At 32.1% G+C, this 14,981-nt stretch overlaps 2 protein-coding genes and 1 pseudogene across 2 annotated transcripts; 2 read left to right on the forward strand and 1 right to left on the reverse strand.

The window, feature by feature from the left end:
- Window positions 1–48: 48 nt before the first annotated feature.
- Window positions 49–3,551, forward strand: LOC111293324 (uncharacterized). The gene is made up of 7 exons (XM_089745072.1): window positions 49–385; window positions 953–1,329; window positions 1,683–2,235; window positions 2,434–2,534; window positions 2,632–2,721; window positions 2,807–2,934; window positions 3,031–3,551. Exons 2-7 carry the CDS (start codon window positions 973–975, stop codon window positions 3,173–3,175), a joined length of 1,374 nt encoding a protein of 457 aa, XP_089601198.1. The 5' UTR covers window positions 49–385; window positions 953–972; the 3' UTR covers window positions 3,176–3,551.
- Window positions 3,501–5,605, reverse strand: LOC111293341 (ubiquitin-conjugating enzyme E2 32-like). Its single transcript, XM_022886111.2, has 5 exons — window positions 5,305–5,605; window positions 4,966–5,097; window positions 4,787–4,871; window positions 4,239–4,402; window positions 3,501–4,166 (listed from the first exon to the last, which is right to left on the reverse strand). The coding sequence occupies exons 1-5, from the start codon at window positions 5,413–5,415 to the stop codon at window positions 3,771–3,773; spliced, it is 888 nt and encodes a 295-aa protein (XP_022741846.2). The 5' UTR covers window positions 5,416–5,605; the 3' UTR covers window positions 3,501–3,770.
- Window positions 5,606–7,012: 1,407 nt separating this feature from the next.
- LOC111298591 (DELLA protein RGL2-like) lies at window positions 7,013–8,776 on the forward strand (annotated as a pseudogene).
- Window positions 8,777–14,981: the final 6,205 nt, after the last annotated feature.

Raw genomic sequence — 14,981 nt, forward strand, 5'->3', positions numbered from 1 at the left:
TTTCGACCTATCTCTTTCTCAAGATCGTGCTCAATTTCATATTGACATGACGTCAGGAAAAAAAGGAAAAAAAAAACCAAAAAATTGTTGCTTACTGCTTGGTTTAGGAGCGAAAAGAAATTGAAAAAAATGGAGCAGATTAAAAAAAAAAAATCCCACTTACAGTATACTTTACCAAAGCCATTCCAGGAAGGCAAAACCCTCTGGTCTTTCTGGAAACCAAAAAATCCCACTTACGGTATCGTTTACCAAAGCCATTCCTGGAAGGGCAAAACCCTCTGGTCTTTCTGGAAATAAAATTTTCTTCAAAACAAAGCAGAAGAAAATTTAACAAAACCCTCTCTCAGTAAAGGGCCAAGCTTTGTTTTTCAGTTGTTGTATTTGGGTAAGTGTTTGCATTTTTCTTGATTTCTTTTCTTATTTTTGTTGTTGGGTTTTACCCTTTGTTTGTTTAAAAGGAGAATATTGTAGTAAGGCTTTGATTTTTTTTTTTTAGAACTTTGAAATGTGTAGATTTAGAAGCTAGCTGGTGGGGGATGATATGTTTTGTTAAGCTCCAAGGTGTAGTTTTTAGGGCGAAAAATGCAGCCTTTTTTGTGAAAATTTGTGGAGTTGCCTCAGCATTGAGAATAATAGATAAGCCTGAAATGGAAACACCCAGGAAGTTATTTACTTGGGTTTAGTTGGTTTTCGTAGTAATGAAAAGTTTGCCACCATATTAGTACTACTAATTTGGACTTGTAGAGGGACTAAAGTTGTGACCAAATAAGTTTGAGATTCAAAATCTGCTGATTTTTTGTTCTTTTTCTTTATGGGATTTCATTCCAGTCAAGTAGAGGACATTCTTCGTCATTATTGCACATACGATTATTAAATTTCTTCTGTGGTTTGGTTTGCTTTCTTGCTTTTTACTTGTTTATTTGGAGCTTACTTTTGTCATTTGCTGTCAAAGAGTTGGATTCCCTGGCCACTATGGAAAGCACTGGGGGGTCAGGGTTAGATGCCGTTGGATGTGCCATAAAGAAGAAGAGGAGTAGCATATCACGCCGTCCACGTGTTACTCAACAGACATTTACACATAATTACATTTTAATATCAACACCAACACCAGCCATAGGTAGCGGTGGCAATGAAGATCAAAATTTTAAGAATGGTTCTAATGGATTTGGAAGTGAAAATAAGCTGAAACTTAAGCTCAAGCTTGGTGGGGTTACCCATACGATCCGCACTCAATCCACTGCAGATCCTGCCTTTGGTGGTGTGCCTGACTTAACTAAGTCTTCTTATTTTTCTGATGCCCCTCAAACCCAAGAGAAGTCCTTTTTCCTGGTATCTTAATCTAATTCTCACAAGGCACTAGATTGCTAATGGTTATCAGCTTACTGTTTAAAAGAATTGTTTGTTGTTACCAACAATCTGGTGTTGAATTTGATCTTTCTTTTCTCTGAGATATATGTATTCTGTTTCTCATTGCAACATTCTTCAGAAGGGATTTCTCCTCTGACTTTTTTTAGTAGGTTTTGGAAAAACAAGTGTCGATCTGGTCTCAATGTCATTTGTCACTATTATTCTGTCATAAATTATTTTATTTTACCATGTGTCATTTGTTCTTTTAGTATTCTATTATAATGCAATTAATTTTTTTGCAAGTTGATGGTTTGTTGCATGAACAATTGCCACAGGACAACAAAGGCTCCTATCTCTCTGATAAGGGAGAAGGCTATGGAGTTCAATGGAAGGATTTCTCCAGACATGGCTCTGATTATGGAAAGGGGTATTCTTCGAGGGGAAAGGCACCTGGTGTAATTGCAGCTGTGAATGAAACTGACAGAAACGAGCCAACTCGTAAGAGCAAGCGGATTCCTAAGCGACGTGTCTTGGATGTGGGTATAAACAGTGATGATGAGGACAAGGAAATCCGTTATCTAGGGAGACTGAATGCTTTGAATGGTCTTTCAAATTATAAAGATGAAGAAGATGAGAGAAAGGAGAGGGATAGTGCTATTTTTGAGGATGGAGATTATGTGGAAGAGGACGAACCTATATCAGATGGTGAGCCAGGTTTTAAAAGGAAGAAGCTGGGAAGGGTATCAATTGATTTGTTTGTGGAAGGAAGAACTGAATCAACTCCCACTACACGTAATCGAGCTCTTCAGTCTGGGAAAGATCTCTTATCTGGTCCTGGTGCCAGTCTTGTTGAGTTCCCTGATGGTTTACCTCCTGCCCCACCTAAAAGTTAGTATTTAGTAATTCCCTCATACTTCTTAATTTACTTCCTTTTTGCTTTCCCCTAATGTGATCCTATCACTTTCCCCCTTGGAATAACTTGGATTGGTAATAATGATACAGCTGCAAATGTGTTTTAAGTACAGTTGAGCTCTCAATGCTAAATGTTGAAAATTGTTTTGTTTTAATATTGGTTGGTGATGGCAGAACAAAAAGAGAAACTTTCTGAAGTGGCGCAACAATTGAAAAAGGCTGAGGCTGCACAGAGACGGAGAATGCAATCAGAGAAAGCAGCCAGGGAAGCTGAGGTTTTACCCCTTCTTTCTTTTGTGCTTTTGATTAATTTTATTATTGTTCCATGATCATTTGAGAAACAGTCTTAGTTGGGTCTTTGAATTGTCTCAGGCTGAGGCAATCCGAAAAATTCTGGGTCAAGATTCGGGAAGAAAGAAGAGGGAGGAAAAGATTAAGAAGCAGCGGGATGAATTGGCACAGGTCCTTGACACTTTTTTAGAATCATGCATTTTCTGTGTGTTTTCTAGCACTATTCTCATGCATTTTGATCTTATAATTGATGCAGGGAAAGGCTGCCAAATTTGAATCTCTTGCATCAAACACTGTGAGATGGGTTATACGTCCTGATGGAACAACAGTTATATTTTCTGAAGATATGGGTCTACCAAAGCTATTCAATTCAGTGCCATGCAGGTACTCTTGCAAATCCATCTGTCTCGTGCCTTTCACAACTTATACGCTTTTTCTGGTACCTTTATGGTCGGATTAATGGTTTTCTTTTCCTTCTAGTTATCCCCCACCGCGAGAAAAATGCGCAGGTCCAAATTGTACAAATACATACAAGTATCGAGATTCAAAGTCAAAGCTTCCCCTGTGTAGTCTTGATTGCTACAAGGCAATACATGCGAAGCCTCAACCTTTGATTGCATGCTGAGATGACGTTCCTTGATTTCAGGTAAAAAAAAAAATGATTTTGGCATATTTTTGTGAGATGAGAATTGAGGGTAACCTAAGATGTTTTACTTGTGACGTTTGAGCTCTATATGGTGATCTTAGCTCACACTTGCTATTTTACTCTTTTTTCCGGCTTGTTATTTGTACATGGACAATTGAAATTCGGTATTTTTTTGCTTGGTAAATGGACAATGCTTCAAGCTCATACTTATGAACTAAAATGAAGCTAGTTGTCACAAACTACCGAAATCAATGTGTTTAGATAGTTTGAACAGAACATCGAAAAGTGTTTCACCTGGCGATGATTGATCAAACTTTTTTTTTCTTTTGGATAAATGGTATTTCATTAATCCAAATAAGCAGGAGAATAATCAAACTTATAAGTGCATGCTTACATGTGATAATTAACTACAGACATATACCATTAATTACAATAGCTTAATATTATCAAGAAAGCATACTAAAATACTAATTGATCCACTCCAGATGTAGATAAAATATCTTGATAGATTTCTTGTTCCTTCTAGAACTAGTCCGTCAAAGCGAGCAAAGGAAATCTCAGATCCTCGCTGGAACTATGAACCATCCATGAAAACAGCACCATGTCCGCTAGATTTCATAAACTTCTTGAACAAAAGAACCAAAATTGCAATGGTAAGTCCAACAGCAGCCCATGTAAACAAGCGGTCATCAGCAGATCTTTGAACCCTCATCTCTGGCCTGGCAGGAATCTCTCTCATAAACCTAATGTCAGCAGGCGGGGGATTAGCATTGGCAGGGGCCACAGGCTCTTCTTCAACAACCCTGTCAACTATGGCCTGATTTGGGAGCCCATTCCCAGCAACCACGGCAGCAGAATCTTGCTGATTGGCCTGAGCATCTCCATCCTGATCGCTAGAGTGTTCTTCTGACGTCTGTGAAGCACTGAGTTGAGGAACAGGAGGTGCCTTACTTAACATATGTTCATGTATCTGCGCCACAGAAAGCTTCATTAACAGAGGACCAAAATCACATTATTAGGATACAATCTAAGCAAAATATACCTCATCAATAAGTTTTTGGCGATCAAGATTCCCAAATTTAGGTGGTGCTTCACGAGATTTGATGGCAAGGGCACGCCGCTCTTCCTTCTTATAATCTAGAGAACCTAAGGCACCATTTGGGCTGGTTGGCATGAAAGCAATCAGTGCCACTAGAGCAGTCCGCACTATCAACACAAACAGCCAGATTAGTCAGGTTTTATCTAGATTTTTTCCTTCTTCAATTTTCACTAATTAAACTTTCTAATTCAACCAAGTATCAGATCTTAAAATAAAAACCACAAGGAATCTTTTCGGCTTCAATCCAAAACACAGGTGGACAAAATAAGAAAGGCCAGATTGAGAACATGTCAGAATGAACGTATATAAAATCAAACTAATGTTAGCTACAATCATTTTTGTGATTGCTTTTGAGGAGTTTCCTCAAATGGCAGTGGAATCAACATATACAACATACAAACAGTTATTCATTATACTCAATATCCTAACTTGGTATTAAATTTTATATCAAAATTCGCAATGCATTCGTTTTCAAGAGAAATGACACTCACCACTCCAAGATGGCTGCCAGTGCTCCGGGTGGTGATTCGATATACTTAAGCAAATCTTAGTCTGGGTTTCGAAACGCCCATTTGGCTGAAAAATGGACACACAAACAAACTTGTTAGCACACCAAATTATTTAATTACCAAAAACAAGAAAAATGTATAAGTAAAAACCAAGCGCTTACAGTCAGCAACATAAATGAAGGGGGCTTAAACGGATACTCAGCAGGCAATTGGATCCTTCCATGATAAATCCCCCCTTCAAATTCAGAATCCCCGGGACCCCTAATTGCAAACTGCCATTCAAATATGTTCTCCTGTAAAAAAAAAAAAAAAAAAAAACCCAATTTCATCATGACAATCCTCAATAATCCCTTAAATCAGCAAACAATTTAGCTCTTAATTGGACAACAAATCAAACATTTATCAAAAATTTCAAATTAGTCCCTGTTTCATCCATAACCTGAATCATCAAATTGGAACTCAAAAAAGCCTTAAATTTTTTAGATATGGGAAAAACATACCTCAAGAGGGAGGCTCATGAAATCATCAGAAGGATTAGATTGCATCTCCTTAACCTCTTGTAAGATCCTCTTCACCGCCGGATTCTTGAGGTTGTACTTGTCTTCAGCCATTGGATCACGATCTGATCGAATATCGAACCGCAACCACCACCACCACAGCTACCTCCGCCCGACCGCTGACTGAAACCGCTTTATATAAAATACGAATTTTGGAATGTTTTAAAACAAAATGATACGAACTTGAGAGGAACTTAACGAGGGAGAAAAATTATTTATTGATTTATTTAATGGCAAGAGAAAGAAAGAAGAAAGAATAGCTCGGAGTTGAGTTGTTGACTTGACACGTCATGTGATTCACGTTGACTACGTGGCAATGTTTTATTGGCTAAGAGCGATAGCAATCGTTCCTGTTGGCTCGATGACCCCTATTTTAAAAACTATTTGATAATATTCTGAATTAAAATTTAATTTGGGCCAACGGGACAGATGGGGCCCATTAAAATCTTGAGTTGGAATAATAACTTATTATTTTTGGGCTTAAGTAGTGGATTTTTTTTTATGAATGGTTGGGTCAAAAATCAAAATCAAAATTAAATTAAAATTATTACTATTTTTAAGTTCGTTTTGATTCATGCGAATTGGGAACTGAAAATATTGCCATTAGCAAAGCTTAGATCCATAAATTTAAAATATGATATACTAATATGATAAATATAAACATGATATAAAAATAAAATATGAGAGTGACATGATTTAAAATTTTAATAATAATTATATATAAATTTAATAAAATTTAAAATATATATTTTATATTTTAATATTAATACGAATTATGATACATATTTTTTTTATAAAATATGATATTAATATATAAATTTTAATATTTTACATGACACAAATATATATATAGCCATATCATTGATCTAAACTAACTCAAAAGATTAATTTCTATCATTAATGGTTTATTTACACATAATAAATAGCCAAGGTTTAATTTTATTTTTTGACGATATATTTGGATATTAAACTTGATTCTAGACATTCTAGCCGTCATCTGGCTTAAATTATTCCGTTTAAAATGTCAAACGCTGCCTCAAGCAAGATTTTTATATCTTGTAAAATTTGTTGAATTTAAAGCAGATTGTGACCTGCCCAATATCATTGAAAAAAACCCCAGGTTGATGACTCAGCTGATAAGTTATTAATTTTGTTCTCAAATAATACATACAAGGGCAAAAGCTGTCAATCTCAAAACTCTCTAGGATTCTAAGTCTTTGTTGCAGGCTGCATTATAAAACTTCCTTTTCATGTCTTAATCAAGGTTTAATTTAAGATTATTATATGCACTTTTTTGTTGTCAGATGTATGATCTTTGTTTCTTGTTTACTTACCATTCTATGTTCTTTTAGTCTTTGTAACCATGCTTGGTTGATTGATATCAACTGGATTGTGGCATTTGAATTCATGGTTGATTCCCTGACCTGGTGCAGGCCACCTTGGAAATATCACTATATAACAATATTTTAAGGTTGCTATACTTGATGTAAGACTATTTCAGGATAGAATATATAACTATATTCCTTGTTGCCAAGAAAATAAGAAAATATTTTCTATTTCATCCAAGCATAGAAATTGCTGAAATTGGTTACTTAGTATTAGCTTCCTTGAGGATGCATATATTGATCTGTTAGTTTCCTTGCTGTCTAGCATGGCTAATGATGCGTTCTCTTTCGATGATCTGAACATTGGTGGAGTTCCAGATCAGCTTAGTTCTTCTAATAAAGATTTTGAGCGTTGTCAAGGAGGTAGTAGAGGGAAGCAAAGTAGTTTCTATGGAGCAGAGGGCTGGGGAGAGACTGGAGGCTTTAATTCCTTGTCCTCTGACTATGGATTCTATTAACTTGATTCATTGGAGGAAGGATTCAGTTTCTCCAAATATCGGCCACAACAGCCATTTACAGATTATGGTCTTCTTGATGGAGTAAGTTTCAATGCTGCATCTCCACCAATTCAAACATGTCTGGAGGAAATTGCAAAGCTTGGTCAGATCCCCAATGGAATTCAAGATGTTGCTGAGACGAAGGAAACGCAGTATCCCTTTTCCTTATCCCCGCTTGGGCTGCTAAGCAACTATGGTAGTGGATTCAAACGATTACGAAGGGAAACAAGTGAGGGAGTCAATGACATAACCGTGTTCACAGAGGAGGCAGACAGAAAATTGTCAACTGAAGAAGTTATGAGGGTTGCTGGAGAGATGTTTATCCAGTCCTCTTGCCAAACTATTGCTAGTATCTCCACGCTGGAACATCCTTTTAATCTTTCTTTCTCGGGACTTTCTGATCAGGAGACAGGATGTGGAACTTGCTTTGCTCCTTCTAGCTGCTGCAGAGAAAATAGGCTATCAACAATATGACAGTGCAACCAGATTGCTGAAACAATGTGATCACATGTCATGTATCCAGTTCAGTGAGTGGTCTATTGTTTCACTAAAGCTCTTCGAGAGAAGATTGAAAGAGAGACAAGACCTTCATTGAAAAGTTTAAGGAGGGAATCACTGTTTAATTTTGATGAGGCAATTATGAGGCCGAATCCCACTACATTGGCATGTTATCGAGAATGGCCTTTTTCCCAGATTACACAGTTTGCTGGTATCCAGGCCATTGTGGAAAATGTTGCTAAGGCAAAGAGGATTCACATAATTGATCTTGCAATCAGAAATGGAGTGCAATGGACAAGCTTAATGCAAGCTCTTGCATCTCGATATGAATGCCCTCTTGAGCTCCTGAAAATAACTGCTGCTGCAACTGATGCAAAGCATTCAATCGAGGGCACAGGTAAGATGCTGTTAAATTTTGCAGAGAGCTTGGGCATAACCCTAGCTTTTAAGATTGTTATGGTCTCAGACATGTTAGATCTCAAATAAGATCTCTTTGAACTTGATGCTAAAGAAACGGTTGAGGTCTTTGCTGCGTATGCTTTTAGGAGCATGCTTGCAATGCCAAACCGGATTGAAAATATAATGAGAGTGATGAGAGTCATCAATCCTTGTTTGATGGTAGTATCTGAAATTGAGGCCAACCATAATTCACCAACCTTTTTGAACCGTTTCATTGAAGTTCTTTTCTTCTACAGTGCATACTTTGATTGCATCGCAACTTGCATGAAACAGAACTGTAAGAATAGAGAGATCATAGAATCAATGTTCTTTGGTGAGGTAATTAGGAACATGGTAGCAGCTGAAGGTGAGGAATGGAAGTTACGCAATGTGAAATTTGATGTTTGGACAGCATTCTTTGCTCGGTATGGAATGGAGGAGGCTGAATTAAGCATGTCATCCCTATACCAAGCCAACCTTATTCTCAAAACTTTTGCTTGTGGGAGTTCTTGTACACTTGGTATGGATGGTAAATGCCTACTTATTGGATGGAAAGGAACACCGTTGCATTCTATTTCTGTTTGGAAGTTTCTTTAAGCTGTGGATTCAATGCCTAAACATTACCACTCTCTAGGCCTGGTGCTTCCATGCAACTGTTCAATTGTGAAAATCCATATGGGATGATCGTCAACATTGAATATGATGGTAGTTTTATTTCCTGGTCTTGATTAAGAGATCTTACTTTTCGGGTTTTTCCCCTTGTGATGATAGAGTTTATAGGTCGCTGAGTGTGATTTTTTGTTCCCTTTGTTGCTTTTGTTTGAAAGTTTGCAGTATTGTGACATAGTGGAATGAAAACACAGGCTCTATACTTGTTCTGATGGTATTTTATAATGTAATGCATTGTACATTGAATAGAAAATTTTATTGATAAATAAAATTAATGTTTGTATTAAGTTTATTTTATGTTTGAATAAAAACAATTATCATATGACAAATGGTCATAATTATTTAAATATAAATAAATTATTATTCATAAATGTCATGATTATACAAAAGATCATAACCACCTGAATAGAAGTTTATATATGTTTATTCATTATAAATAAATCTTCCAGTAAAATCATTTTTATTACTTCTGATTAAAGCGTTTACAGTTTTGTTATATCCTAAAGATATAATTGCTTTTAAAAAAGTGTTCTTTATCCCTTAAAGTCAAAATTTTTTTCTATTATTTATCTTCTCTTATTGATTTTTTCTAATAATTTAAAGGTAATTATAAGAAATTTATATTTTGCACAATGAAAATACAAGGAAAAGAAGTTGACATAATTTGGAAATCAATATTAGAGAAGACTTAAGGTGTCAAAGGATTAATATTTTCATAGACCAAAATATTAATTTCTATAAAAATCTTTATTAGAGATATGTATTGTATTTTTTTCATAATTGTTGGTAAGAAAATTAACTGAATGAGATAAACACGTTAATAATTAATTTCATTAATGTGTAAAGTCAAAACACAATATGTAAAATATTGATTACATTGCATAAGTTTATACATACACTGAAATTGACTCTATAATTTGATTTAATGAATTGTATTATATCTATTTAAAAAATCGATGCTTATAAAGATTGAGATGAAAAATAGCCTAAAAACATAAAAGAGAAATACATGAATTGATTTACAACTAAAAAAATTATCATTTGTTGTCAAATAACAAATTAAATTGGATTCTAATGAAATGACTAATTGCTTAATTGTCATATCTTGGTTATATATAGAATAGGCAAATTGTCCCATGGTTTCTATAAAAAATAATTGGAAATGGGTAAAAGAATTTATCATGAAAAATTAGATGTAAGTAGAGAATATATGTAAAAAAAAAGATTTGGTTGCAATATTAGTTTTATTTTTAAATCATGGCATTAGAATTGAGACAATAAATTGAGTCAAGCTATTTATATATGTCTATCTTTGTTAGTTGTTTATAAATCAAAAGTTGATATATATATATATATATATATTTTTTTTAATTTATTATTAGTTCAAATTTTGACTAGTGTTCAATTTTAATGAAAACCAATTAAAATTAAATTAATGTATGTGAATAATTATTATTAAGATATGATGTTTCATGGATTAATTGGTAAATAATAAACCAAATAATTGTTATTATCAGAAACATTAACAATGTTACATGTATTTTGCTTGCTGAATGTATTACACTAGAAGTTAATTTACAAAATAAAATTTTACTGTGAACAATCACAAAGAAAAAATTTATGGTACAATTCAATTTGTGTTTGATGGTTAAAACAAGTAAGACAAATAAACTCAAGAATTTGGAATATAAATGTTCATGTTGTATAACTATGATTGATGAAACTGGCTTATAAAAGGTAGAAGATTAAAGAGATGCTTGTTTAAAAAGAAAATATCAAATTATTATAACTATGAGATTTATTAAAGTCTGGGTTTTGAAATGGTATTCCCGTTAACGATAGCATTTATAAATTGTTTGAATTTGTAGTATAATAAGTTAATACAAATTTATTATATGCAATGAATTTATAATTTCATGAAGAATTGCGGTTGATGGTAATGTAAAATACATTAAGTATGCATATCTATGGCATCATTATATTTTGTAAATTTTATGTTAGTATCACTAACTAAAATTTGGCCAACATTTTGGGCTAATTAGATGATTAATTAAAAGAAAAGACATGTTATTAAAAAATATTAAAGCATTTGTCGGTTACTAGCATTTTGAAGGATGCTCATCAATGTCTAATTATGCATGTTTATAAATTAAAAAAGAACACGCAAATTCAACGTTCCAAAGGCACCAATAAATGTGTTTAATTTCATTTTGTGATGGCATAGAGAATATTGGTACAATTTACCATATATTACGAAAATTAACTGAATTGGATGAAATTTTCTTTCTTATACATATAAGAAAGATATGGACTATGGAGATACAATGTCAGCATCCAATTAATACATTATTGGTTAAAGACAATGAATGAATTTTTGTTTTTTGTACCTGAAAAAAAGACCTTTTGTAGGCTATTAAAATGAAAAGTGAATAAGTTTTCGTGGTTTTCAATAGTTTCATAACATTGGTAAGAATATAGCTGGTTATATATCATATTAACATATAGGCTTAGATAATAATATTGGTTTGTAAAGGTCATAAGCCTTAAAGTTAGTCAATTAATGATTTAACCAATGTAAATTCACCACAAGTTTTTGTATGAAATATGAATAGAACTCATATTATAATTATTGTTTATATTATTTTATGAAAATGATTCTTTGGATTCATGTTTCATTAATTGCATTGATATGATGATCTAAATATGAATATGTTGATCACAAAATGATTGTGAAAATATTTGAAATTGGAATTAAATATACTATGGACTATTATTGTACATAGGCATATTGATCCTATAAGTAAAACTTGAATTTATTATATATTCAAAAATGTTATGACCAATTAGAAGTGATAAAAATAGAGATATATAGGATGCATAATGGTGAAAAAATAAAATTCTCATAAAATTTTGAAATCAAGTTTAAAGATTTCAATAATCATAAACTTGGAATTAGTCATTAGGCAATTAATATATGCATTGAAAACTCATGATAACAATTGAGATAGTTGGTTTTCACTAAAAGTCATCACTATAAATGAGATAATTTCAATAGTAAATCTACATGACTTGTAGGTGTAATGTGGATTATTATGGTTGGCTTAAAATATCCATAAGCCAAAATTGGTGCCACAATCTTGATCACGTTATGAAAATTTTTTGTTATATATATTGTCTAATTCATGGATTGTTACAAATGATTTATTATCTATGGTTTTAAATAGTAAAAATTTTAAAGTATATTTGCTTTGGAAGCCATGAATGATTCAAAGATCTTGTGAATATAAAAGCTTTTATAATAGCAAAAATAATGTTATTTGATCCATTTGGGTGATGGAAATAGTTTTGTTCATGGTAATAAAATTATTAATAGTGTCCTTGATGAAATAGATTCATATAAGTATTTATGAATTGACATAAAAAGTCTTAAAAGGAGACTATAGAAGCATAATTATATTTAAAATTTGCTTATTGATGTAAACTCTTATTTTAAGTTAAAATATAAAAATTTTGAAACTTTTATAGAAACATTAAGACATTTGCTAGTTATCTTTTACTGATTGTGGATTTGGAGGCCTTCTACTTAAAAAAAAAAAACCATCGAATAGTGTAAAAATAAATGAATTGGCAACTTGATTAAGTATATATGATATCTTAACAATTAAATGAGACATTCTTAAATAAAAGAATGCATACTTGCAAATGGTGGGAATGATAAGAAACAAAAGAAATAAAAATTACCACCATAATGTTGTAAGATTTTAGTATAATTTTATGAGTAAATTATACAAACTAATAAGTTTAGACACTTATTAAAGTAAAATAATAAAAAGATCCTTAAAAATATTAAATGGACCAAAATGGTTTGGTTTATTCATTTAGTTTTTCCAATTGTAATAAAAGTATGAAAATAAAATGGTTGATAGTTATGAGTATAGAGTTGTGACCACAATCATAGCTAACTATTTTTTAAAATAATAAGAATGAGGCAATAATATCTAAAGCATATAAATGATTTGCAAAATGAAATATTTGGACATATTAGTATGAAGTGATTATATTAGAGATTCAATATCAAGTGAAGGTAATTACCATAAAAGAAAATTGAATTTCAAGATATTTGGTTAGTAGTACTACAAGTAGAATTGATTTAAATCCTTACTATTAGACACCAATAAAAGAAGCCCAACTTTGAATTAGTAACTTTTAATTACAAATTTTAATGAGTAAAAACAAGTTATTATTATGTGTTTATTAAACACTAGTAAAATCCATTCAAATTTTAAAAACTAATATAATCTATTGTGTGGGAAGGATGAGTTTTTATACTTTTAATAGAGTTTTAAATGTCTAAAGCAACAAAGACATAATAGAAGCTCTACCTATATAAACATAGAAGTAGTGTTGTTTCAACAAGAAGAATTAGGGTCTTTCTTATAAATGTTTATGAATAAGATAAGCATATAGTCATAATAGTACTAAAAGTAATTATAAACCTTCGATAGAAGAATAAATAAATATTATGTATGCTATATCTTCAATTTTAACATTAGGAGTTGAGATTTAATCTGCGGACATCATCAACTTAATTAGAATTCTAAGATATATGCGCTAATTGAAGGTTTAAATCAAGAGATACATTATTACATTCATAATATTTATTTGTGTGAAAGGTAAAAATTTAGCACTAACATTCCAAACTAGTAGGGGATTGTTAGTAGTTTAAAATGTGATGCATCTCACATTTGATAGAAAAATTTAATTATTGATGAATAAAATTAATTTTGTATTAATTTTATTCATATTTTAAATAATTATGTTTAAACAGAAACAATTATCATATGATAAATAATCATAACTATTTGAATATAGATAGATTATTGTTTATAAAAGTCATGATTTTACAAAATGTCATTATCATCTGAATAAAAGTTTATATCTGTTCATTCATTATAAATAAATTTTTCAGTACAAATATTTTTATTATTTTTTATTAGAAAGTTTGAGGTTTTATTGTATCCTAAAAGTATAATTACTTTTAAAAAAGTTTTCTTCACGCCTCAAAGCCAAAATTTTTTTCTTATTATTTCTCTTCTCTTATTTATTTTTTCTAACATTTTCTGTTTCAAATTTCATACTGCTTTTATTGTATTAGCAATCACTGCCCATCCGAATACAGTCATCAAATTAATGGAGTCTTTGACAATAGTATAAGCCTATGTGGGGAATGACTTGACTTAGGTGAAACATGTCATATATTGCTAGTTGCTACAGAAAAGTAATCTTATGAACATCACCAATTCAAAGCTTTGATTTGGAATCCATGGCTATCCATCATTTCCAGCCTTGCCAATGAAAATGAGTGCTAATTTACTTGATACTGAATCAACTTTTGATTTAAGAGAAGAAACCACTATCATTGTAATAGCAGATTTTGTTACCCATTTTAGAGCAATCCATTTCAAAATTCTATGCTAGGGTGAATGAAGAAATTAACCATACATTTATACAGGTGAAGTCCCAAAACAACATTTGTCTATTGATGAATGAAAAAAAAAAGGAAGCAGGCCACATCTTCAGTTTTCCTTTCATGAAGTTTGCATTAGCAGCTCTTTATATGTGTCCTTTTTCAAGAGAAAATATTCTTTATTTTAACTTACTCCATGTATTATTGCCGGCTAAAGATTCCTAGCAAAATTACTCCCTTTGTTATTACCAATGTATCCTAAATCAAATTTCTGGAAAGATTCATATCATCATTTCTTTGCATTAAATGACTATAAAACAAACCAAAAGTTTCAAAAATATTAAAGAGTTGCCATCAAAACCGGCTGTATGTTGTGAGAGATAAAACTGGCCTATACAACCAGAAGCCAATCTCACTCGTGGATGTAAAAGGGCATTGGATTTCAAGTTTTCTGGTATTTTTCTTTGTTTTTCTCTCCCTTGATTCATATTCCTCCCTCTGATTGCAAATGGTTAGAGCTATATTGAAGAGATAAATGAAACATATTCTTATTGGAGGTTAAGGGCCTTGGAATTCCTTCAATATGAACCATATCTGTGACATGATTCAGCTCTCTATGAACTAAAGAGAGAATATGCATTTCCTAGAAAAATTATAACCTCAATC

Source organism: Durio zibethinus, chromosome 16 (assembly GCF_047325235.1).
Source record: "Durio zibethinus cultivar Kanyao isolate XHJ-2024 chromosome 16, ASM4732523v1, whole genome shotgun sequence".
In the NCBI taxonomy this organism is placed as follows: Eukaryota; Viridiplantae; Streptophyta; class Magnoliopsida; order Malvales; family Malvaceae; genus Durio; species Durio zibethinus.

What these genes read in the sequence shown, in the direction of transcription:
- LOC111293341 (XM_022886111.2), bottom strand. Translation starts at nt 5,415, where the DNA reads ATGGCTGAAGACAAGTACAACCTCAAGAATCCGGCGGTGAAGAGGATC. An exon ending in CTGGCAGCCATCTTGGAGTG is followed by an intron (nt 4,403 to 4,786) that starts GTGAGTGTCATT and finishes TTGTGTTGATAG; the next exon opens with TGCGGACTGCTCTAGTGGCA. An exon ending in GCCAAAAACTTATTGATGAG is followed by an intron (nt 4,167 to 4,238) that starts GTATATTTTGCT and finishes TCTGTGGCGCAG; the next exon opens with ATACATGAACATATGTTAAG.
- LOC111293324 (XM_089745072.1), top strand. Translation starts at nt 973, where the DNA reads ATGGAAAGCACTGGGGGGTCAGGGTTAGATGCCGTTGGATGTGCCATA. An exon ending in AAGCAGCCAGGGAAGCTGAG is followed by an intron (nt 2,535 to 2,631) that starts GTTTTACCCCTT and finishes GAATTGTCTCAG; the next exon opens with GCTGAGGCAATCCGAAAAAT. An exon ending in AGCGGGATGAATTGGCACAG is followed by an intron (nt 2,722 to 2,806) that starts GTCCTTGACACT and finishes TAATTGATGCAG; the next exon opens with GGAAAGGCTGCCAAATTTGA.